General features: G+C 36.5%; 3 protein-coding genes and 1 long non-coding RNA gene across 4 annotated transcripts; 2 read left to right on the top strand and 2 right to left on the bottom strand.

Annotated features, from left to right (window-relative positions):
* Positions 1-1415: 1415 nt before the first annotated feature.
* Positions 1416-3751, top strand: LOC103403283 (protein FEZ-like). Its single transcript, XM_008342104.4, has 3 exons — positions 1416-1851; positions 2196-2518; positions 2698-3751. The coding sequence occupies exons 1-3, from the start codon at positions 1662-1664 to the stop codon at positions 3577-3579; spliced, it is 1395 nt and encodes a 464-aa protein (XP_008340326.3). The 5' UTR covers positions 1416-1661; the 3' UTR covers positions 3580-3751.
* Positions 3752-4944: 1193 nt separating this feature from the next.
* On the bottom strand, positions 4945-5308 carry LOC139192902 (uncharacterized). The gene is made up of 2 exons (XR_011577450.1): positions 5174-5308; positions 4945-5102 (listed from the first exon to the last, which is right to left on the bottom strand). It is a non-coding gene; the product is annotated as an uncharacterized lncRNA (long non-coding RNA).
* A 96-nt stretch (positions 5309-5404) lies between these two features.
* LOC103402898 (large ribosomal subunit protein eL34) lies at positions 5405-6884 on the bottom strand. The gene is made up of 4 exons (XM_008341680.4): positions 6679-6884; positions 6400-6479; positions 5832-5941; positions 5405-5735 (listed from the first exon to the last, which is right to left on the bottom strand). The coding sequence occupies exons 1-4, from the start codon at positions 6755-6757 to the stop codon at positions 5639-5641; spliced, it is 366 nt and encodes a 121-aa protein (XP_008339902.1). The 5' UTR covers positions 6758-6884; the 3' UTR covers positions 5405-5638.
* Positions 6885-11534: 4650 nt separating this feature from the next.
* On the top strand, positions 11535-16128 carry LOC103402899 (uncharacterized). The gene is made up of 5 exons (XM_008341681.4): positions 11535-12093; positions 12179-13395; positions 14660-15085; positions 15241-15446; positions 15706-16128. The coding sequence occupies exons 1-5, from the start codon at positions 11921-11923 to the stop codon at positions 15955-15957; spliced, it is 2274 nt and encodes a 757-aa protein (XP_008339903.3). The 5' UTR covers positions 11535-11920; the 3' UTR covers positions 15958-16128.
* The last annotated feature ends 6533 nt before the right edge of the window (positions 16129-22661 follow it).

Here is a 22661-nt window from a genome sequence, read left to right as displayed (position 1 = left end):
TTGTGTTACCTTTAAAGTCCAAAAGGTATTGGGTTCAATTGGCATCATAAATCATCGAAAATAACAAACGTTTAACCCTGAAACCAAGTATTTTTCATCATGTATAATCATGCTATATGGTGACAAAAACCTCCACAAGCATTACTGCACACAAATTTGGAAAAAAAAAATAGAGAGTAACTCGGGTGCACAGTTGTATATATTAACCATCAACAATGAAATTTCCAGATAAGATGAGTGAATACTAATTAACTAACTTAATTAAGCCTCTGACTCTGAGTTTCTAAAAGATAGGTGGATTCCCTGAAAGGTCAAACACATAATTTCAGCATATCTACATGTAAAACGTAACTTGAATTCTATTCAGGGTGGGCAGGTGGTCCATATTAGCTAGATTTGGAGGGTAACTATATAGCCAGCTGATTAACCTGCAGATGAGTGAGATAATGACAAATTCTTAAACCTCTTAAACCTGACAAAGTCAGTGGAATAGAAGCTCTGGGAATGGAATAGAAACGGGATTTTCGGATTTTGAGAAACTAATATCTCTTATAATAATCGGATCCTAATAAGTCCTCTCATAGGAATCCAAATGGTAAAAAATATTGATATTGTTTGAGCTTTGTCTTGGAAGTTGGCCCCGGTCCACGTTTCCAAACACCAATTCAAACATCTCAAATTTAAATACTGGTACTTGCTTGGAAGTTTGCTCTGTCTTGATTTGTAGTGGACAGACCAAAACTTAGTTAATGACAATAAACAATATTTGTAGATGAATTAGTGAAGAATTACTAGCACTTGCTTGGAAGTTTGCTCTCGCAAGTTCGAATCATTCTTCTAATAGTTTAGATGATGATCAGGGTTAATCAAGTTCTTTAAAACAATATGCTCTACGTTTACATTCAAGTTAGAATTCTCATTCACATAGTTTAGAAGAATTAATGAAGAAATTTTTTGCATTAAAAAATTTATATAGTTGAGAAATAATTAAAAAAGTGGATTCATAATCCCTATAAGCTGGTGGTGATAGATGGTGGGTTTCCTTGAGATTCCACTACTTGGAGTAATACAAAACCCTAAATTGAGTTCATTAAGGTCCAATTGAGAAATAAGGCTCTTCTTGTGGAAATCTATTTTCTTGACTTCAGCTTTAATTTTTCTTGGTAGCTGTAATCTAATTTGATTTTTATTTCAATATTTAAGAGCTACCTTCTAAATTAATTTCAATTTGTACTACTGTGTGACTGTGTGAAGTAGCCAACGTGATCCTCGCAAAACACACACACTCTCATATATATTAAGTCGCCAGAAAAGGCGGCTGATCCTTCGGAGGCAGACCCCTTCTCAGGAAGCATATATTTTCCCTACAAATTAAGTCCACACCCTTACCGCCATCTTAAACTTGTTGCTTTCACTCCACCTCTTCACTTCTTCTTCGTTCTCGTTCTGTGTGCTTATGTTTTCTAGCTCCAGCTAGCTAGGGTTTGCTTCTTACTGCAGTTTCAGGTGTTAAAAGAGAGTACTGTGATTAATATTAACATTAATTTCTTCAGTTTCTCACTGTTGGGTAGTGATTAAAGTTTTCACTTATCTTGTTCCCTTAAAGAGCTACTGAGAAGCAGGATATACATCTACCAGTACTTTAGGGTTTTGTAGAAAAAATGGATGAGAGAAGTGATAATATCGGAGGAGAAAAAATGGATGAAGTGATCCTTCCAGGGTTTCGTTTTCATCCAACTGATGAGGAGCTGGTAGGGTTTTACCTCAAGAGGAAGGTTCAGCAGAGGCCTCTCTCTATCGAGCTTATCAAGCAACTTGACATCTATAAATTTGACCCCTGGGATCTTCCAAGTAATTTTCAAAACTTAATCTTACATATTCATGCGTGACTAAAAAAACTTCCATTTCTGAGTAATATATCGATCTCTGAGTTTCTTTTAGTCAAAATATATATAGTAGCTTTTTCTCTCTTGGGTGTTCTTTGATATATGCCGACTAAGAATGTTTTTAATTACTACTATTACGTTGAAGTTTTGAGCCTAAGATCTCAATATTATATGTGTGTGTGTATTCTGTGTTCGAAGGTTAGGGTTTCACTTCATAAATTGTTCAGAATATACAAGGGCTTTAGTTGCATATATTTTGAACAGCTTAGCTATAAAGTTTTTAATTAATTTTTTGGATGATATGTGCAGAGTTGGCAGCGTCTGGGGAGAAGGAATGGTATTTCTACTGTCCAAGGGATAGAAAATATAGGAACAGCACAAGGCCAAACCGGGTTACCGGAGCCGGTTTCTGGAAAGCTACGGGAACCGACCGGCCCATCTACTCATCCGAAGGTGCGTGTAGTTCCTCCAAGTGCATTGGGTTGAAGAAGTCACTTGTTTTCTACAAAGGTAGAGCTGCCAAAGGGGTGAAAACTGACTGGATGATGCATGAGTTTCGCTTACCTTCTCTCACTGATTCACTCCCACCAAAGAGATCATCATCGTTCATGGACAAAACCATTCCTGCAAATGTATGTTAAGAAAAACTATTTTTCTATTTGTGCATATAATGCATGATTTTTAGTAAATATCTAATTGTTATGTTGTTAGATTGTCAATTTGTCACGTGTTAGGTTAGTTGACAAAAACGATGCTTATATACACACACACGTATTACAGCCGGACTAATTAAAATGTACTATTGTTGCAGGATTCATGGGCAATATGCAGGATATTCAAGAAAACAAATTCAAGTAATGCTCACCAAAGAGCCCTTTCTCATCACTCTTGGGTGTCTGCCTTGCCTGAAACAAACACATTTGGTGATCATATGCTAGGCTCCAAAGGTGCACACAATGCTACTCATCATCATCATGAGTTTAGTTCAGAGAGCATGTCAATACTGACATCGAAAATCAACTTCTCCAACAACAATGACATAAAAATGTCATCCACAACAAGCAATATACCCCCTCTAGATATTTATTCCAACTCCTACAAACCCATAAACCCCTTGATGATGGGTTGCAATGTCAAACTACCCCATCAGTACTTTCCCATTTCCTCCAACTTTTCTAACAGATCATCAGACTACTTTTCTAACCCTAGCTTCGCATTTTCATCACCTTCAGAAACTTCATCCGGACCAGCGGCAAAATGCACGGTGGATGTGTCCTCCTTGTTGTTAAACATGTCATCCTCAATGCTCGGAGATTACAATGGCAGCAACAACGTCAAGGGCGCCTCTGGAGAAAGTACTAATTTTGACTTTAGTATTACTAATGGAGGCTTTTCATCGATGGCATTGCCACATCATCATGAGGTCATGCAAGGAAATAACAATAACCTTGGCAATGGCCATGACAGTATAACTGGGTTGATTAAGAACATTCAAAATGTGAACTCGAACGTGATAGAAGAAGGAGACGATCAACAGTGGGAGACTAGTGGGAGATCAAATATTGGGTTTCCATTGATGAGTAGTTTGCCTTTGCCTATGAATGTAGGAGGAGGGGATGCATGGAAGTCGAGTTTGACGTGGGAGTCTTCTCCATGTCCGAGTGAAATGTCCACCACCAGATGCTACACTTAAACTTGTCACATAATTAGAAACATTGCTTAATCACTAATGTTTCTTAGCTTTTTAGTTTTGCTAGCTATAGGCTATAGCTCATCAGTTAATTAAGTTCGTGTTTGTAGAATTCTTTTTGCTAATTAAACTCCAAAGTGTATGATTAAGGAAATCGGATGCTGATTAGGTTTGAAATGTTTGAGGTCCTCTATCAAATTGCAGATCGTCAATAACTCAATATTAATGCTCACTCACAAACACATGTATGACAAGGGCACGCACGCATTCACAAACTTTGTGACAAGAAATATCAAATTAACTAAGTCAAGTCCTCGGATTCGAGAGACCTAAAATACATTAATCAACATTTTTATTTTTGTGTTCAAAACAAAAAGGTGGATGCATGTTGGATAAATGCTTTATATTATACTAAGCATTGGATCGTTTCCTTCATGCTTCAAGCATGATATGTAGGATTTGCAATGATCACAAGCAGGTGAGACCGTGAGAACATCACCTGCTTAGAGTAAATATATTACTGCAAAGCTTCGGTTTTGTCACTTAGTACTACGTTGTAATGTTTTTTTTTTTTACTTGTAAATAAGAAATCTTTAATTTGAATCACATGACCAGCGAGTTTGATATTAATTTATTCTTCTCCCGCTGTTTTTACTTCTCTTTCGTCATTACCGTTTTGGTACATGGGGGAGACAAGGAACAATAGAGTAGGTTCTTCCGATTGGATCCGGAACCAAAATAATCCATAGGAATTGTTAGACTATGGAGAGAGAGCAATATGTGAAGCTGAGATAGGCCCATTAAGATATCAGTCTAAGCTCAAAACTTTCAGCCCAAGATTTCTAAGCCCAACTTCTTTTTTCTTCATTTTTTTTTATGACAATCCAAGATAATTTTACCAAGCTTTTGTCGGAAAATTCTTCCTGCTACTTAGCATTAAATGTTATTAAATGTTACGATCACTGGATGACCTAAATTGGTTTGATTAATACTTTTATTGTGGTCCTGTGAATGCAGATCATTCAATACTCGTAACATGAAAGTGGAACCCACTTATTTCATCCAATTGTATCATATAAAACATAAAAAAGCCAAAATTTTCTCAAACTCCTCCGAGTTGCAAACTTGCAAGAGAGAGAGGGAACAAGACTCAGCTGCTGCTATCCTACAATCATGTCCACAGTAAGGTTCATGCTCTTATTCGTCAAAGCAACCCGATCACCGAGTCACTCGTCATCCTCTTGAGTACAGTGATGGGACCTGGAGCAAAATGCAAACTTCCAACCTGCTGCTCTCTCTGTTGTTGCTCTCTTTTTTTTTTTTTTCTGCATGATCACGATCTCTCGTACTCATACCTAATCACTTCAATTAGTCGGGCCTGTGCAGGACGTCCTACCTTGAGAAAGATAGAACGTGTTAAGAAAACATGAGTTCTTCAAGAAACATAGAACATATGCTGTTATGAGGTCCAAAGGAAAAGACAGAGAAGGCCATTGAAGACGAGTGAATTGACTAAGGAGAATGACCTCAAAGACCATCCTCTGATCAAGGAGAAGCTCCCGAAAAGAACCTGGCATTATTTTCATGGGTGAATGACCTCAAAGACCATCCTCTGATCAAGGAGACCATCCCGCCTCACAACAAATTAATCGCCAGGCTGAAGCTTTTCTCGGCATGACCTTGTGTGATTGAGGAAGACGGAGATAAAAACTACAAAGAAACATGTATAGTTCACGCCGTTCACAAGCAGAAACATGCAAAAGCCGTGACAAGCAATCAAAAAAAGGAAAGGGTTATGAAGTAATCCAAATATAACTAAAATCGCAAATGAAGCTAGTAAATCTGACATTACACAAATAATTCAAAAACGTACATGTTACCAATACAAAACAGGAAATTCCATGGTGGGATGGATTTCCGAACAAAATGAAGCACTCAACATCATAACTTAAACCATCCACAACAAAATGTAAAAGTACAGATTGGAACACCTTGAATTACTTCCCGCACCATAAGCCAAAATCAGCGTAGTCTGTAGAAACTACTTAAAATTCGGTTGATTTCACTTGGTCTTTGCAGCTTGCTTTTCCTTTGTCTTTTGAATCTTCAACACCTTTTTCACGATCTTTTGTTCCTCCACCAGAAAGGCCCTGATGATCCTGCAAACCAATAGAAAGCAAGTTGTCTAAACCCCATTGGTGCAACACAACATGAAAAAAAGACGGAAAAAAAATGTTGCAATGCAATCTACAAACCTTTCCTTGACGGCACCTCCAGACAACACACCTCCATAAGCACGGTTAACAGTCCTCCGATTCCTAGATAATCTGGACCTCTTATACTCGGTAGGCCTCAAGTGAGGGATCTACAAACAAACACAACAATGTATCGCCACTCAAATGAAACTTAAAGTAACTGGACTACGCAATCATTACAATGATTATACACAATATTGTATTGCGGGGAGAATGTATAAGTTCCAAGTGTACTTTTTACTTCGAAAAAAGGTTAAATTCACAAGAACTTGAACCGTTCCATCTCCATACGGAATGGTGAATCGAGCCTGATAATTCTAGCACAAATTAAATGAATCCAATTACACGAGGGCAGATCAACAACAGTTTCATAGACAGCCGCTCCAACTCTAATGCATAACCTATCAATGAACTGGCATTTTGGTTGCGGTATATCGTAAAGTAAGAGAACTAAACTTTCACTCATTCGCAAATGCAAAACACTGGGAACCCATGAAAATACTACGGATACGAAACTAACATATGAAGCAAAGACAACATTTCGAATTGAAATAAGGCAAATACATACCCCTTGAATTCTCTTGCCAGTAACAGGGCACTTGGGGCCACTTGCCCTCTTCTTAGTGGTCTGGTACACTAGCTTCCCTCCTGTTCACCCAAAACAACCATCAATAACAGCACCAGCAATTCAATTAACACAAATTAAACAAAACCCACAAATCAAAATACCATCTTAATCTCAAAATACCACCTTAATCCAACATTTCATATGCAAAAAAAACACAAATTTGACCCAAAAACGAAGCAAACAAGAGTTAGGGCTTGAAAGCAATAATATTTAGTTTACCAGGGGTTTTGACGATCCTGTGCTGGTTGGATTTGGTGGCGTAGCTGTGCCGGGCGCGATATGTGAGACGCTGCACCATTTTTGCTATCGAGTTTCAGCTGTCCCTAAGTCTAGGGTTTTGTCGAAGATGAAGCCTTTATATGAACAATAATTTAATGGATTTGCTTATGATCGGAGGGTTGTAATTAGATCTTTACTTCATTGCCACCAATAATTTGATACGGTATCGGTTTAATCAAACTGGTTAGGCCCACTGTCGTAAGTTATTGGGCTGGTTAGGCCCACTAAACTCTCCCGGACATTGTTTTGGATCAAGTAGCCATCTTGTGCAGATGTTGCCTAACCATCAACCTAATCTTAGTTAGGTTGATTATAATAGTATTTATCCCCTTTGAATTAAGTTCGAATCTCTTTCTTCGTAAAATATCATTTTTATCGAAATCATTGTAACAAGAAGTTGCACTGCAAGGTACCATTTTGTCCAAGGCATATATTGGTCTTGATTTTTCAAGGGAAGCTCTTGAACTTCAATTTTATGAACGACAATTGTTTTATTAAACAAAAATATAACATGTAGTATTTTGCATGCGATCTCCTAATAGTCAATTAGTTTGTAATGTCTAACCACCAAGAGGTGATTCAATGGTTGGGGACGAATTTCAGATCTGTATTTCACACAACATGTCCAAGATTCGGTTCATTGTGCTCGTGGATCACACGATAGTGATCATCGGAAACTGAAATGTCTCTATAATTCTTTTTGACCCTGAAATAGTGCGTTATCGTGGCGAATGCATCAACTGTTTCTCTTTTTAGAAATAAAACTGGTAGCGTATGCTGTCTTATACATTAAGAGAGATTCATAGATATTTCCAACTATATACTTGATTAGTCATCTAACGAGTGAGATGACCTAGTTTTCTCCGGTGCTTGACCAAATGCAACCCTTGTTGGCTTTCTACAAAGCAACAAAGACCTAGACCGACCCTTCCATTTTTCCTCTTAAGCATACGAACATGCAAGGAAAATACAAAGTTAGCTTTGTCTTCTCTAATATTCCAATTTCCAATGGCCAACATCGGGTGATTGATCACTCGTGGTGCACATTTCTTCTTTCCGTCTTAAACTAAAATTCGTAAAGCATATGAGTGAAAGGTTAGGAGACGAAGAATACCTCCATGTCAACGTCACCATTCACAACCCTACCATGCCACACTGATATGGGCAGGTTCGATTTTTCTAATTGACTTTGCACCATTTGTGCATCACGTTACGGAGACGGCAGCTTTACTAAATTATAAATAGGGATTTACGTTTCACTCGTTGGTGGTTAAAAACGCGTGTATGTCGCATTCATTGGGTTAAAATTATGTTTTTGAACCACACGAAGTTGTGTGTTGGTGCGGTAGGAGTCTAGTTTTCAATGTTTATGTCTCATTTTTACATGCACGCGTGTGCATTGTGAGTAGGTTAGACAAAGTGTCTAGACTGTGATTATTATGATTAAGCATATAAAGACTAAATGACATGCTATTCGCTTGATAATGACGCTCACGGCCGGCAAAACCATCCATTTTGCAGAGGAAACGGAATTATTCAATTATTTATGATATTGAAATTGAACTAAAACTAATCGAAAGACGAATATATGGCTCATATAGAAGTGTTTTTAGAATGATTGAAGCCACTTTTGATGAAATGTTTTTTAAATCAATTCTTAGTAAAAACGCAAGTGAATCTTGAAAAAAAAAACACTTGAAATGATTTTTAGAAGAAACAAATTACTGATGCTTCTTCCATAAAACATTTCAAGTGTTTTTTAATTAAAAAATATTTTTCTCTAAAAATGCTTTCAATAATTTAAAAACACTTATGAAACAAGTCCATATTCTATAATCTAGTTTACATAGATGAGATATGTCACATCCCGGCCCGGGTCCCCACTACATCCCGGGTTCGACTCCACCGTAACACGATATTATCCGCTTTGGGCCCGGACCACGCCATCACGATTTTGTTTTTGGAAACTCATACGAGAACTTCTCAATGGGTCACCCATCATGGGATTGCTGTCTTGCGAACTCGTTTAACTTCGGAGTTCCGATGGAATCCGAAACCAGTGAGCTCCCAAAAGGTCTCGTACTAGGTAGAGATGATAATATACATATAAGGCTTACAGTATCCACAACCCTGGGCGATGTGGGATCTTACAATCCACCCCTTTAGGGGCTCGACGTCCTTGTCGGCACACTTCCGACCATGGATTGGCTCTGATACCAAATTGTCACATCCTGACCCCCACCACATCCCGGGCTCGACTCTACCGTAACACGATATTGTCCTCTTTAGGCCCCGACCACGCCCTCACGGTTTTGTTTTTGGGAACTCACACGAGAACTTCTCAGTAGGTCACCCATCATGGGATTGCTCTCGCGCAAACTCGTTTAACTTCGGAGTTCCGATGAAATATGAAGCCAGTGAGCTCCCAAAATGTCTCGTGCTAGGTAGAGATGAGAAGAATATACATATAATGCTTACATGATCCACAACCCTGGGCGATGTGAGATCTTACAATCCACTCCCCTTAAGGGCTCGACGTCCTCGTCGGCATACTTCCGGCCATGGATTGGCTCTGATACCAAATTGTCACATCCCAGCCCGGGCCCCCACCACATCCCGGGCTCAACTCCGCCGTAGCACATTATTGTCCGTTTTGGACCCCGACTACGCCCTCAAGGTTTTGTTTATGGGAACTCACACGAGAACTTCCCAATGGGTCACCCATCATGGGATTGCTCTCGCGCGAACTCGTAACTTCGGAGTTCTGATGGAATTCGAAGCCAGTGAGCTCCCAAAAGGCCTCGTGCTAGATAGAGATGAGAATATACATATAAGGTTTACAGGATCCACAACCCTGGGCGATGTGGGATCTTACAAGATATTTGCTTAATCTCAATTTCCATTAGTTGTCTTTTTCTTAACTAAAAGGCTTAGGGTAAATTACACAAAACTACATCAGTTATGGGTCGAATCACAATCTAATACCCCTCATGTTTTAAAAATTACAATGTCATACCTTATCTTACAGATTTGTTGCAATTTCAGACCTTCGTCAGTTTGTTTGTCAATTTTTCTGTTAAATGATGACGTGGCTTGAAGCCGAGCCCACTCTCTTGTCCAACTAAATAAAAATATTAATTATCCAGTTGGGCGAGAGAGTGGTCCTCACCTCAAGTCACGTCATCATTTAATAAAGAAATTAATAGACAAACTGACATAGGTCTAACATTGCAACAATAAATTTGTAAGATAAGGTATGACATTGTAATTTTAAAAATATGAGGTATGACATTATAATTCGATCCATAGTTGAAGTAATTTTGTGTATTTTACCCAAAATCTTAATTTTTTTTTTTGCAAACAAGAGGTCACGTCTTCCGTAATTCCTGAGAATTGTGAAAGCAGGCTAAAGACATAACACCCATAGAGAAATATTGTTGTCTCTATTAAATATTAAATTAAAGTTAATTTTTAATTATATATATTGTTGTCTCTATTAAATATTAAATTAAAGTTAACCATTAATAATATATATTGTTGTCTCTATTAAATATTAAATTAAAGTTAATCTTTAATTATATTTAAAAACGTCACCATATTAAAATGGACGGTTGATAATTGCTATATTCAGCATGCAATGCAATATGTTTCAATAAGTTTGCTAATTTTGTCCAGCAAACCCACTAATTAAATTTCCTAAAATTGAAGATATAATTAACATGTTCCGATACAATATTCTATAAAATCGTTCGATCAATTTTGGTTTAACCGACTATTTATTTAGTAAAAGTGGGTTTAAAATGTAGTGACCAAAATTCTAAATTTATGAAAAAGTACACGACCAAAAAAATAATATGGAAAAGTATACACATTTGACAAACATGAAACCGAAACCGACTTTGCTGTGCAACCTCAAGCGAGGTATTTTATTTGGTCCGGGAAATTCATAAATTTGGTGCTGAATTACAAAGTTACGCATTAATGAAAACTGATTCAATTTCGAGATTAACAAATAACAACAATTCCTTTTCCGAAGGACATTAATCTCTTTATATTTTTTTGGTCAAAGATCTCTTTATATTTAACAATTTAAATATAATTAAGATGAATGTCAGTTACATTCCTTTTTTCAAAATTTCTATTATGATACGTAAGCGCTATATTTACATTAAGATTGAAGAAATGAAGTGATATCATACTTGTTATTTATGAGATTCGTATGTAATATTATTCATTACAAATGAAAAGAAAATTACTAGACCGTAGTACTAAGTAAGGTTCTAAAATACGTCAGATACTAGTTGTGAAAGTTAAGACTTAAAACTTAAGCCATCATAACAATGTCATCATCACAGACCAATGCAGCAAAAATAAGAAAAACTCAAACCAAAAAACCAAATTCAACAATTCACTAATTCACGACTTGGATTCTTTTGGAGTAGGTTACCCAAAAAACCTTTTTTCTAACAAACGGTATACTTTACCCTTTTTTCTAACAATGGAACCGGTTAGCCACTGCCAAACTGCCTAGCCCCCACCCAATTTTTTTTTCCACATTTTGGCCTAAAATAGATCGGTCTTTCACCATCTAGCGTATAGGCCGATTTTTAGAATTATGGTACTAAGTGGTTATAAGATCGTATTATTTGATCGATAATTTACATTATTTAAAAAAAACATAGTTATTGTACCTTCAAAAGAGAAAAAGTTGTAATCTTCATTTAACCATATGATAATAAAGTTAATTTTATATTTTAAACCTCCTATAAAGCTAGTAGCTTGTAGCTTTTTAGCCTTCACCCAAACCAAAAGATAGGACGGTTTTAGTAGACCTCAAGTTTCTCAACGTTCATTGACTGTTCTTTCTTTTGAGTCCAAGTTCCAAACTTTCAAGTTCATAACACCCAAATGGAAACCACTTTAACTGTTGTTTTGAGAAATCAAAGCGACCCACCAACACGTTAAACTCCAGTTCCATGTATCCATTATTATTCCATCGCAATCTCCTCCAACAATCTCGCACATTTTTGTCTCCAGATTTTTCACCCCTCAGATTCCGCTGTCTGCAAGTGGGTTTAGTCGTCCACTTTCCCCAATGGATTCTGACCGAACAAAACTTCCAGATTTTCTCTCCTCGTTGAACTTTGCTTAGGATTGAGAAAAAACAAAGGGGTTGATTGAAATGATGGTTACCAGGAAATTCCACGTGCTCAAAACCCAATTCGATTCCGTTGCTAAGGGTTTGCTGAGCAAGACCCTGTACGGAAACATGGTTGGAGTCGTTGGTTCTATGTGGGTTCTGGTTTGCAGCTACTTTTTATTTGTTTTTGGATTCGTAAGCAGATACATGCTCAGGTATGTTCAAGTTCGAGTCTGTGATTTTCCCAGTTGAAAAGTTTGATAGGTTTGAACTGATTAATGGGTTTCTTTCCTTTTTCAGATTCCAGGAAGATAATCCGAGAGATCAAAGTCAGAGTTCTTGGATTTCAGACATGAATGTGTTCAAAGAAGAAGAAGAAGAAGAAGAGGCATTCTTTGATTCGTCTAATAGCAAAATTGATGAGGAACACAGAGAAGAAGAAACAGGGGATTTGGGTTTTTCGGAGACGGTGTCGGCCGCGAGCACCGATCCTTACGAGTTCAGGTATGGGAAAGATGCTAGTTGCTACATGGAAGAACCCAAAGCTATGAGCTTTGTTGTCCAAGAATTGTACGCAGACTGGAGCAATTCAAATACTAATGGTAATCAGGAGAAAACAGCGGCAGAAACAGAGGATGTCCATGATCAAGAAAAAACAGAGGATTTTGATGATGTTCGAGAAAAAGCACAGGACTTGGCTGAAAGTGTTTGTACAGAAGAGCACCCTTTTCAGAGTTTTAGTTTTATGAAGTATCCGGTTGCTGAAATTGCGCCTTCGGAGACGGTTAAGCATCCGGAAACTGCAAGTTTTGGTGAGCATGAATCATCAGATGATGTTCAATCGCTTGTCGAAAATCGTGCCACGGTTTCTGATTCTAAACAAGAGTCGGTTACATCAAGAGAAGGAGGAACTGATGAGGTGGATTCAATTTCTTACGAGTTTGTGGTGGGAAGAAATGTAAGAGAGCGATTGGAACCTCAAAGCCTAGTGATCATGAAGGGAGATGAACAGACGGTTAAGATGAACACGGATGATTTTCAATTGCATGAATTTAGTATCCCAAATAGTAAAGAAGTTCTTTTTTCAGATTCAGAAAATGGTTCTGATGATGAATATATCGAATTATCAGACCCCCAAATTCAAGTTTCTGACTTTAAAGAGGAAGTTGGTCCTCAAATTGTAGAGCAATCAGCAGAAGAAATTGGATTGCAGGAGGCAAATTTCGGGTCGAATCGGGATGGCGAAGACGAGGATGATGAGCCATGGGAGCATGATGATCTAATCGAGCAGCTGAAAAATGAAATAAGAAATGGGGGAGGCGGGAGGCTTCCGACAATTTTAGAAGAAGAAACTGAGGGTACAAAGACGGTGGATAATCTGAAGCTGAAGCCGCTGGTTATCGAGGAAAAGCTCGAATTCAAAGATCGAATGGCTGAGATTCAGAAGGTGTACAAAAGCTACGCAGAGAAAATGAAGAAGCTGGATATCTTGAACAACCAGACCATGCATGCAATTGGTAAGTTTGACATAAAACCACTCTGTTTCAATTTGTTTTACATTTCTTTTACTTGATAGTTTATCGATTTGCAGAAGTAAATTAATTCAATAGAGTCAAATTAGTATGTCTAGCCTCTTGCATCTAAGTTCAAATTCTAAATTTTATGAGTTAGAAATATCTCAGTTTTGCTTTAGTGCAAGAAAAGTCATGAAGTAATTTTGTATTTATTTGCTAAAATTCTAAATTTTATGAGTTAGCAATATCTCAATTTTGTTTTAGTGCGAGAAAAGTCATGAAGTAATTTCGTATTTTATTTGTTCATTGGATTTTTTCAATTTACATGCATTCAAGGAGATTTGGTCGTTTACTTTTTAGTATGCATGGCTAAATATTATCTCTTATCTCATTAAGTTAGATGAGCGTTAGCTCCAAGTACTTCATATATTTTCTTAAATTCTGTTTTTAACTCCGCCTCACAATGATTTAACAATAATGTGGTTTAAATTTGTATTTAGCGAAAATCAAACTTAAAATCTCACTTACAAATAAAAATGAATACTACTAGACTATACTGTAATACTAAATAACAACCTTAGCATCCTTGGAGAATATGTTATTTTCTGGGCCGGCAACATCATCTTTATTCCTATCATTTTCCACTAATTATCGGGCATCAATTTTTTTAATTTTACTTTCTTTTTTTTTCTGTTTTTTTTTTTTTTTTTTTTTTTTTTTGTGGGGTGGTGGAGGCCAGTGGGCCTAAGCTTGGGTTCGGCATTGATTCACAAATCGATTTCTATACATTAAGGTTTCTATCAAGATCATACATTTATTTTTATTCGGAGTCAATTTATAATTAAAAGGATGTATACCTAATAATGTTTACTTTTGTATAATAGTAATGTTTACTTCGACATTAAGGTTCGCCTTTCTACGTAATAATATGACATTATCGCATGAATGTTTTTAATGTAAGGATGTAGTGTGTATATAAAGCGCCGTAAGTTTAAGAAAGTGAAGTATAGAAAATAATTTGAACTATTACACATTTTTGTTATTTTTTGCGCCACATCGAAGTACTTTTTTCCTTAGTGAGGATCACACTTCAGGTTTCTCACAGGCCTTCAGAATCTTTGGTTGACTTTGTATATGAGTTATACTAGTTGGTTAAGACAGTGTTTACTTTTTTACATTTAAATTTGAATCATCTTATATATTAGAACAATTTAAAATATCGTATCTGTCTAACGTTGATCATTGCTTAATTGATGCTTATACGCAGGTTTTCTCCAGCTGAAGGACCAAGTGAGATCAATGTCAATCCAAAAATCTTCAACGTTTCCACTTGGGAAGTCTCTTATTTCACAAAACTTATGGGGATGCAAAACACAAAGGCACCCCACAGCTCTTGCTCCAATGCCAAAAGTGGTCGGGGACTTGCACAAAGACTTTGAATTGGTATACGTAGGGCAGGTTTGCCTTTCTTGGGAAATACTTAACTGGCAGCATGGAAAAGCCCTAGAACTGCAGCAATATGACAATCAAACATCTCATCATCGATATAACCTAGTAGCTACTGAGTTCCAACTGTTTCAAGTGCTCCTTCAAAGATTCATAGAGGATGATCCGTTTCAAGGCCCCAGGGTCCAGCATTACGTGAGGAATCGATGCGTTCTTCGTAACCTTCTCCAAGTTCCCACCATCAAAGGTAACGTTTGCAAGTTCGAGTGTTTGATATCTTGAACAATCAGACCATGCATGCAATTCACAAGTTTGATAACATAATATGTCAAATTTACATTTCTTTATGTGTAGATAGCTTTTCAAATTATATAACAGTTTCGTACGTTAATTGCGTCGCAGATGATAAGAAGCATCTAACAAGAGAGGAGGAGGAATCGATTATTTTGAGTGGAATGCTAGTGAAGATCATCGAAGAATCAATGCATATATTTTGGAACTTTGTTCGTACGGATGAGAGGAATGCCAACCTAAAGGGGCTTCAAGAGACTCAGGTCGACCATAAGGATTTAGAGCTTCTCCTTGACATACGGAAAGATCTCCAAAAGGTTTTACATACTTTTCTTAAAATTAATTTTGATTGAGTATTTTCCATTTTGTGTTATACCCAGTTTTACTACATTTTTTACGGTCTTGCTCGAACGAGGGACAAAAGCGCGAGCAATTGTGAGCAATTCTGAATATTGAACAACACATTTCTCATCCATACACTTGGTATTTGATCATACTAAATGAACAAGAACTCACTATTGCTCTCTTTTTGTCCTTCCAAAAAGCGATACTTATTATTTACTTGTTGCATTGCAGAAGGAGAAAAAGCTTAAAGAAATACATAGAAGTGGAAATTGTGTAGTGAAGAAGTTCCAAAAGCACCAAGAGAGACGACTTGAGCACGATTTATTCACTGCTCAAGTTGAATTGAGGTTGATTTCAAGAGTGCTAAACTTGTCAAAAATCAAAACGGAGCAGTTGGTTTGGTGCCACCAAAAGCTGGAGAATATCAATTTTGTTCATAGGAAGGTTCATGTGGAGCCCTCGTTTTTGCTTTTCCCATGTTGACACTTTTTGTATGTTAACATGGCAGGATGTGTGCCATGCCATTTTCTGCACGTACGGATGCTGGTTTTTGACATACTTGTAAAAAATAGGTAGATAACAGGTGAAGTAAATTGTATAGTTACATTCACATGTTGGTGGAAATAATTACTAAATAAAATTCATTACAAAATAGCTACACTATGTTTTTGTTCCTAATAATTTTACGAGTAGACGATAGGTTAGGAACACGTTTTAGAACACGGTTGAAAGTACTATCGAATCCAGGAGTTTCCTGTTAGAAAAATAAGTCGACGAAGCACACACCTAACTCATCAACCAGATTGCCACCATTTTGCCCCTTTTTTCCCGAGGTTAGAGTTTTTGCCCGACAACTATACTCAAGATAAAGCGTTTGTGAAAACTATAGGGCATCGTAAGTAGCAAAAAAGGCTAATAGCGACAATAATTATCTCGTCTTTATTTTGATTTACAACTTAAAATTGATTTCATCACATAACAGTATTTCAATACCACACAATACATTCTAAGGGACATTTCACATGCAATTTCAGCCTTGTATTTGTAAAAATTTGGGGCAATTGGATCCTCTCCTGAGCAAAGGTTCGGGATCCTCCTGACCTAATAACACGGGCTTTTGGATTTTGATCCAACAGCTACAAACAGGAAATTCTTCTAAAAATTATAATAATTGTAGCTGTTGGATCAAAATATAACAATCCGTGTTAATGAGTCAGGAGGATCCCAAGTCTTTGCTCAAGAGAGTATCCAATTCCAAATTTGGGCCCCAAATGAATGAACTCATTGCATTGTCCCAATAAATCCCGCAAATATTTTGTCAAACCCACCAAAGGATGTGGATGCATTGCCAACACTTGGTCGTGTTGCTTAACAAATAAAGGAAAACTAATAAAAAGGATTTGAAAATTTTGAGCTTTAACAATAAAGACAAAATAAAGGGTAAAGTGAATAGTATCATAATTGATTTTTTTATGTAAAAATGTGGTTTTTCTAAAATGAACAGTACTGAGAGTTTTTTTATTAAAGTTCTCAACAAATAACTCATGTTCCAACAAAATCAGTCCAAAATCCAAATAAAAAATAGGACCTGGATTGTTTGCCCTCTCTCATCACATCCCCTTCTCATCTCATCTTATTTTTGTGGTCACGTTTATGCCACTTCAACATTTTATATTGATTTTTTTATAAAAATAATAAGATAAAAAACAATAAGAATATAAAATATTGACATGACTTAATCGTGATCACATAAATAAGAAGGAATAAGAATTGTATGAGATGGAAAGGGTAGACAATCCAGATCCTAAAAAATATGAGAAATGTCAGATCCAAATAAAGTAAAGAAGAATAAAGAACAAGGACTTTGATCTTTGATTCTTGACGCGTTTGGACAAAGAGGGCGGTGGATCAAATTGAATACAACAAAAATGGATTAAAGTAGGAGAGGATTAGTGGTGGTTCCCAATTATCTTTTCAGAATCTCATAGACAGGATGTGTGTTATCACATCTTTCGTCAATATTTTATATTAATATAAATGAGAAATGTGGAGAACCTCTTAAAAGTGTCCGTGGATTCCCTGCTAATGCTATAAGGTTTTACAAACTGGACACATATATTAATGTTAAATAGTAAGATGGTAAAGCATTCATAAAGAGCCTTATTTTTTAGAGACTTTCCTTAGCATCTCTTAAAGTGAAACGATTGATTCATGGACTATCTATCATCTCATATTTTTTTACATAATATTAGCATGAGAATTAAACTCAAATAGTGAGGTGATAAAGATCTCATAGTGAGCCTCACTTTGAAAGTCTCTTAGTATTTTTCATATGAATTGTGCTACTCGCACACACTCTTTATGTCTTCGTAGCATTTTTTATAAGGAAAACTAATAAAAATGATTTGAAAACTTTGAGTTTTAATGATAAGGACAAAATAAAGGGTAAAGTGAATAATATCATGTTTGATTTTTTAGTGTAAAAATATAGTTTTTCGTTAAAGTGAACAGTACCGTGGACTTTTCGTTAAAACTTCCTTTTTTATATGGTGGTGCACTCTTCTTACCTTCTGCACATTCGTTTTAGTTTCTGACAATTAAATTGAATGAATTAAAGAATATGAAATGACAAAAATTAATAAAAGATATATACGAATGATAACAGAAGTGTGGATAATACCACCCTTCTCATATATATATTCATCAGCGGCAAAGCATAGAAAGAAGGCAATGCCTGCCGCTTTGAGCAACCAACCAAATAAGGAAAGCTGGCGTTTGTTCAGGTTCCTGGGCAGTGGGCACCGCTTCCATCACCTAAAAACCCTAATTTTAATTATATTGTAATAATATTATTTTGGATTTAAGCCAACCCCCTCGCCTGCTGAGCTTGCCTTAAAAGCCCAAGCAAATCCATCAAACATTCCAAATTAGACACTGCATGCACTACGTGTATATGACAACATATCTTTTACACGCGTCCTTTCTGGTTTCGAACTTCATACCTAATCCAGGCGTCCACTGTTAAATCATTTTGCTCGTTCTCTTTGAAGTTTAAACATCATAGCAAATATGAATTACGTAACTTGATTAGAGCAGTGTACTGATTATTTATACTCATGTATTTTAATATTAGTTTAACAAAATATCGCTTTGTTAAAATATATCATAACTTTATGTTATCTCAATCCTTTGTTTTAAGAAGTATTTACCCAACTAGTACATATATATTGCCACGGTCGTGTCTTGAACTAAATATGTGATTTCATGTATGTCATTTTCGACATAACATTGTATTATTAACTAAAAATTAAAAAAAGTTAATGTTTTACTATAAAACTAATTGGCAAATAGACAGTAACTCAAATACTTACAAGTATATGCAAAGTCTCTCATTTATCCTTAGGGGATTGATACTCATAACACGCTCTCACATGTGGCAAATTTTCAAGACTAACATGTGGACAACAAAAATCATGCGACATGGAGCACGTGTGGCTGTTGGGCTTCACACGCAGGACAACATGCTTTGACACTATGAAAAAAATTGAGGTTCTACCATATAATTAAATGATAATGTAAAGAATAACCCAAATATTTATAAACACATACAAAATCCCTCATTTTTCAGATATGGATTAACACTCTCAACAAAAAATGTCATAAAGACGGTCTTTCCTTTCTCAGTGATCGAGTGAAATATGAAGGGAAGACTGAAAAAGGATAAGAACATTATACACAGCTTTCACATAAGTAGAGGATAATATGGAAAATGGTGGATTTGGTGATGTCTGAACGGAAGCATTAATATTATACAGGCAAAAGAACAAGTTTGATGAACAAGATTATTCATTTTTGTATGATGGTCCCAAATCTAATCTCCAATCCATTTTAAAGAGTCACGGGAACTCGGTTGGTTCTAAATCTAGACCTCTTGTAATCTTATGCCCCATCTCAAGAAAATTTAATTACCAGTAATCTTTTTATTATCTCCTGCAGTGAAAAACTACTTAAATTTGCCTTGGATGATTTGGAGGTTTGCCTTAGATCTAGTACTAGCTGATCCAAACGCCTATTATCTCTCCAACGTACCTATCTACACCTCAATGGTATTTTGAACCAATAATACATCATGATCTTACGTAAATCTTGTATTTCTTATCTAAAATATTTCAATAGTAACTCAATACCTCATATTAATAATAGTATAATACAATGTCGTTTACTCGTAAACTCTTATCATTTATCAACAGTATTCTAATGTGTAGAAAAGTCTTTCACCAGAACTTTTTTGGGTGCTTTGAAGTATTCGGTATTTCAGATATTTTAACTATTAGATCTTTATTTTAAAATACAAAAAATTAAAATTTAATAGTTAGACACTCGGAGTAGCAAATACTCCAGATCCTCAATTTAAACTATATTTTGTAAACTATATGACGTGGATATTGATGATTGGATTATTAATTTTTTGATAAAAGAACAATAGATAGATTCATTATAGATCAAATACGTACAAAACACAAGAACATTACAGTATAGCTTCTTCAAACAATAAATCCGAGATTAGATCCGGAGGATCATCATCCCAAGTACAATTGAATCCTGAAAGAAGAGCAAAATGTGCTAGGTGATAAGCGATGCCATTAACTTGACGATGAACATGGGTGGAAGAAACTCAAGTGATTGATGCCATTAACGTCTTCGAATCTTTGATAATATGCCCAAATGACTGACAAATTAATAAAAGAATCATTAAGTGCAGCAACAATTTGGAGGCAATCACTTTCAAAAATCAAATTACGAAAACCCCCTTGCGTTGCCAAAATAAGACCATCCCTAACAGCCAATGCCTCAATATAGAGAAGCGAATGTTTCAATCTTCCTTGCAAAAGGCGCCACAAAAGCACCTTGGTTGTCACTCCCCGATCTCGACATACGTCTAGGATCAACACGTGACGTCACAAAAAATCCATATCTAACATACCCTACATTTGGGATATGGGCAAAGGACAACTCAAGAATCGAATTGCATAGTAATTTTTCATATGCTTTATGGTTGCATCTAACCTCCTCGTTAGACTGCCTACGTACCCTCGATAGGGATCAAGCCATTCGTAGTTCACTTTCACTACCTTTGTACAATCATCACATAAATCACTATGTCCCAACATAATACCATACAACAGGCGTGCAACATCACAAGGAACATTCGATGAAGCGCAACATAATCTCTAGCCACATTGGTCAATGAGTTTAATCATAATGACAACAATCACAACCAACATTATTCCACAATCACATCAATCAATAACACATACGATACACCGAAATGCAAGGCTAGAGCGACACAATTTGGATGAAGCCTACATTTCTGAAGCTGAAATCAAATCCAAGAAACCAACAAGTCAAATGATGTGATTTCAGACCATTTAATGAAATCTATCAACATCAGGTTCCAGACCACTCAACGAAATCAAGACAACAAAAGGGATTATGAACCACTTAACGGAATCAAAACACCAAAGGGGCCGGACCACTCAACAGAATCCAAACCATGATACGATTATGGACCACTCAATGGAATCGCGGAGTAGAAGGGATTCCGGACCTCTCAACGGAATATGAGCTGATACGATTCTGGATCACTCAATGGAATCATAAAGTACAATGGATATCAGACCACTCAATGAAATCCAAGGTATGATACGATTCCTAAACATTCAACGAAATCGCAGAGCACGAGGGATTCCGGACCACTCAATGGAATCCAGATGGAGCAGGGAACTGGAACACTCAATGGAACCCCAGCAGAAACCCAGTTCCGGATCACTCAACCGAACCAAGCGGAAGTCCAAGAAATATAGCAACGGTTAAAGAAGAAGACATGAAACAAGTACTCAAAATACAAAAACTCAACGAAACAAGAAATGGAATAATGATACGATATGTAAACAAGTCTTGAAGCAACAAAACCCATGACAATGGGTTCATGGTCCACTACTAACCCTCACATTTCATCACATCATGTCAAACATACAAATCAAACCACATTTCAAATATGCATGTCAAATCACATTTCATAAATATTTCCAATTCATAATCAAATCACATAAATTGATGATTAAAAATAAAAATAACAATTCAATAGAAATCACATTTAATAACTAAGTATACACAATATGGCGCCACAAGTACGTAAATCGAGACACTCGTCAAATGAGAATGACACGTCATCATTCTAAGCCCAATAAACTCCATGGAATCTCAACAACACTCTAAGATCAGTAACACGCTAGAAGAAATCAGGCTAGTTAACTAAAAAGTCAACCATTGATCAAGATCGAGAGTAGGTCCACAACCCTAGAAATCTAAACCGGAAGATCCGCCTATCAATTTTTTTATCCGTAATTTTCCAAAGTCCACATTATGCTTCTAGAACAACATACTAAAACTTCATTACGATCCAACGGTTGGATCTCCGTCAATTGCAAATTCAAGTGGCGGCCAACGTTTGATTTTATAAACTTAGAAATCTAATTCGAGAAGATTTGTATGTCGGATTTCTGACCCGTCAGTTCCTAATGTCATCAAATATTACATACTATTACGTATTAAAGTTTGGTAATGATCCAATGGTCAGATCGTCAATTCATATAATGACCAAGTGGCGATCTCTATCAAAACTATAGTCAATCGGACGTCACATATGGAATCAGGGTATCCAAATTAGTCTAGGAATGACAGGTGGGGTCTCGGCCCACCCGCTGCCCCGACTCGCAGAAAAATTCAACTATTTCCAAAATTTACCAAAATTCATAGAATTGTAGATTTAAAAGAGGGGATCAATTTTCATACCTGAGCCGAAATCCAATTCGGCCGGGAAGTGCTTGGAAATACCTTAAACCTTCCAGAAGCAAAAAAAAAAAGTGTGCTTCGATCCATCACCTCTAGTGCTCCGCCGCCCCCAAACCTGTTTGGGCTTAGTTCCTGGGTCAATGAGAGTTTAATGGTGGTAGAGATCTAAAGAAATTGTTTCATAAATGGTGGTTCAAAGCCAAGAAACACTCGGACCCGCTAGTGGTTTTCTTCGTAAAATCAAGGCTAAACATGTCGGGTTTGGATGAAGATTGATGGGAAAGTGGTAGGGAAATGATTTGGTAGTGGTGAGGAGCTTTCATTTGCTCGGA

Source organism: Malus domestica, chromosome 16 (assembly GCF_042453785.1).
Source record: "Malus domestica chromosome 16, GDT2T_hap1".
NCBI lineage: Eukaryota > Viridiplantae > Streptophyta > Magnoliopsida > Rosales > Rosaceae > Malus > Malus domestica.
The sequence above is the reverse complement of the archived record's forward strand: the minus strand, read 5'-3'. Positions and strand labels throughout refer to the sequence as shown.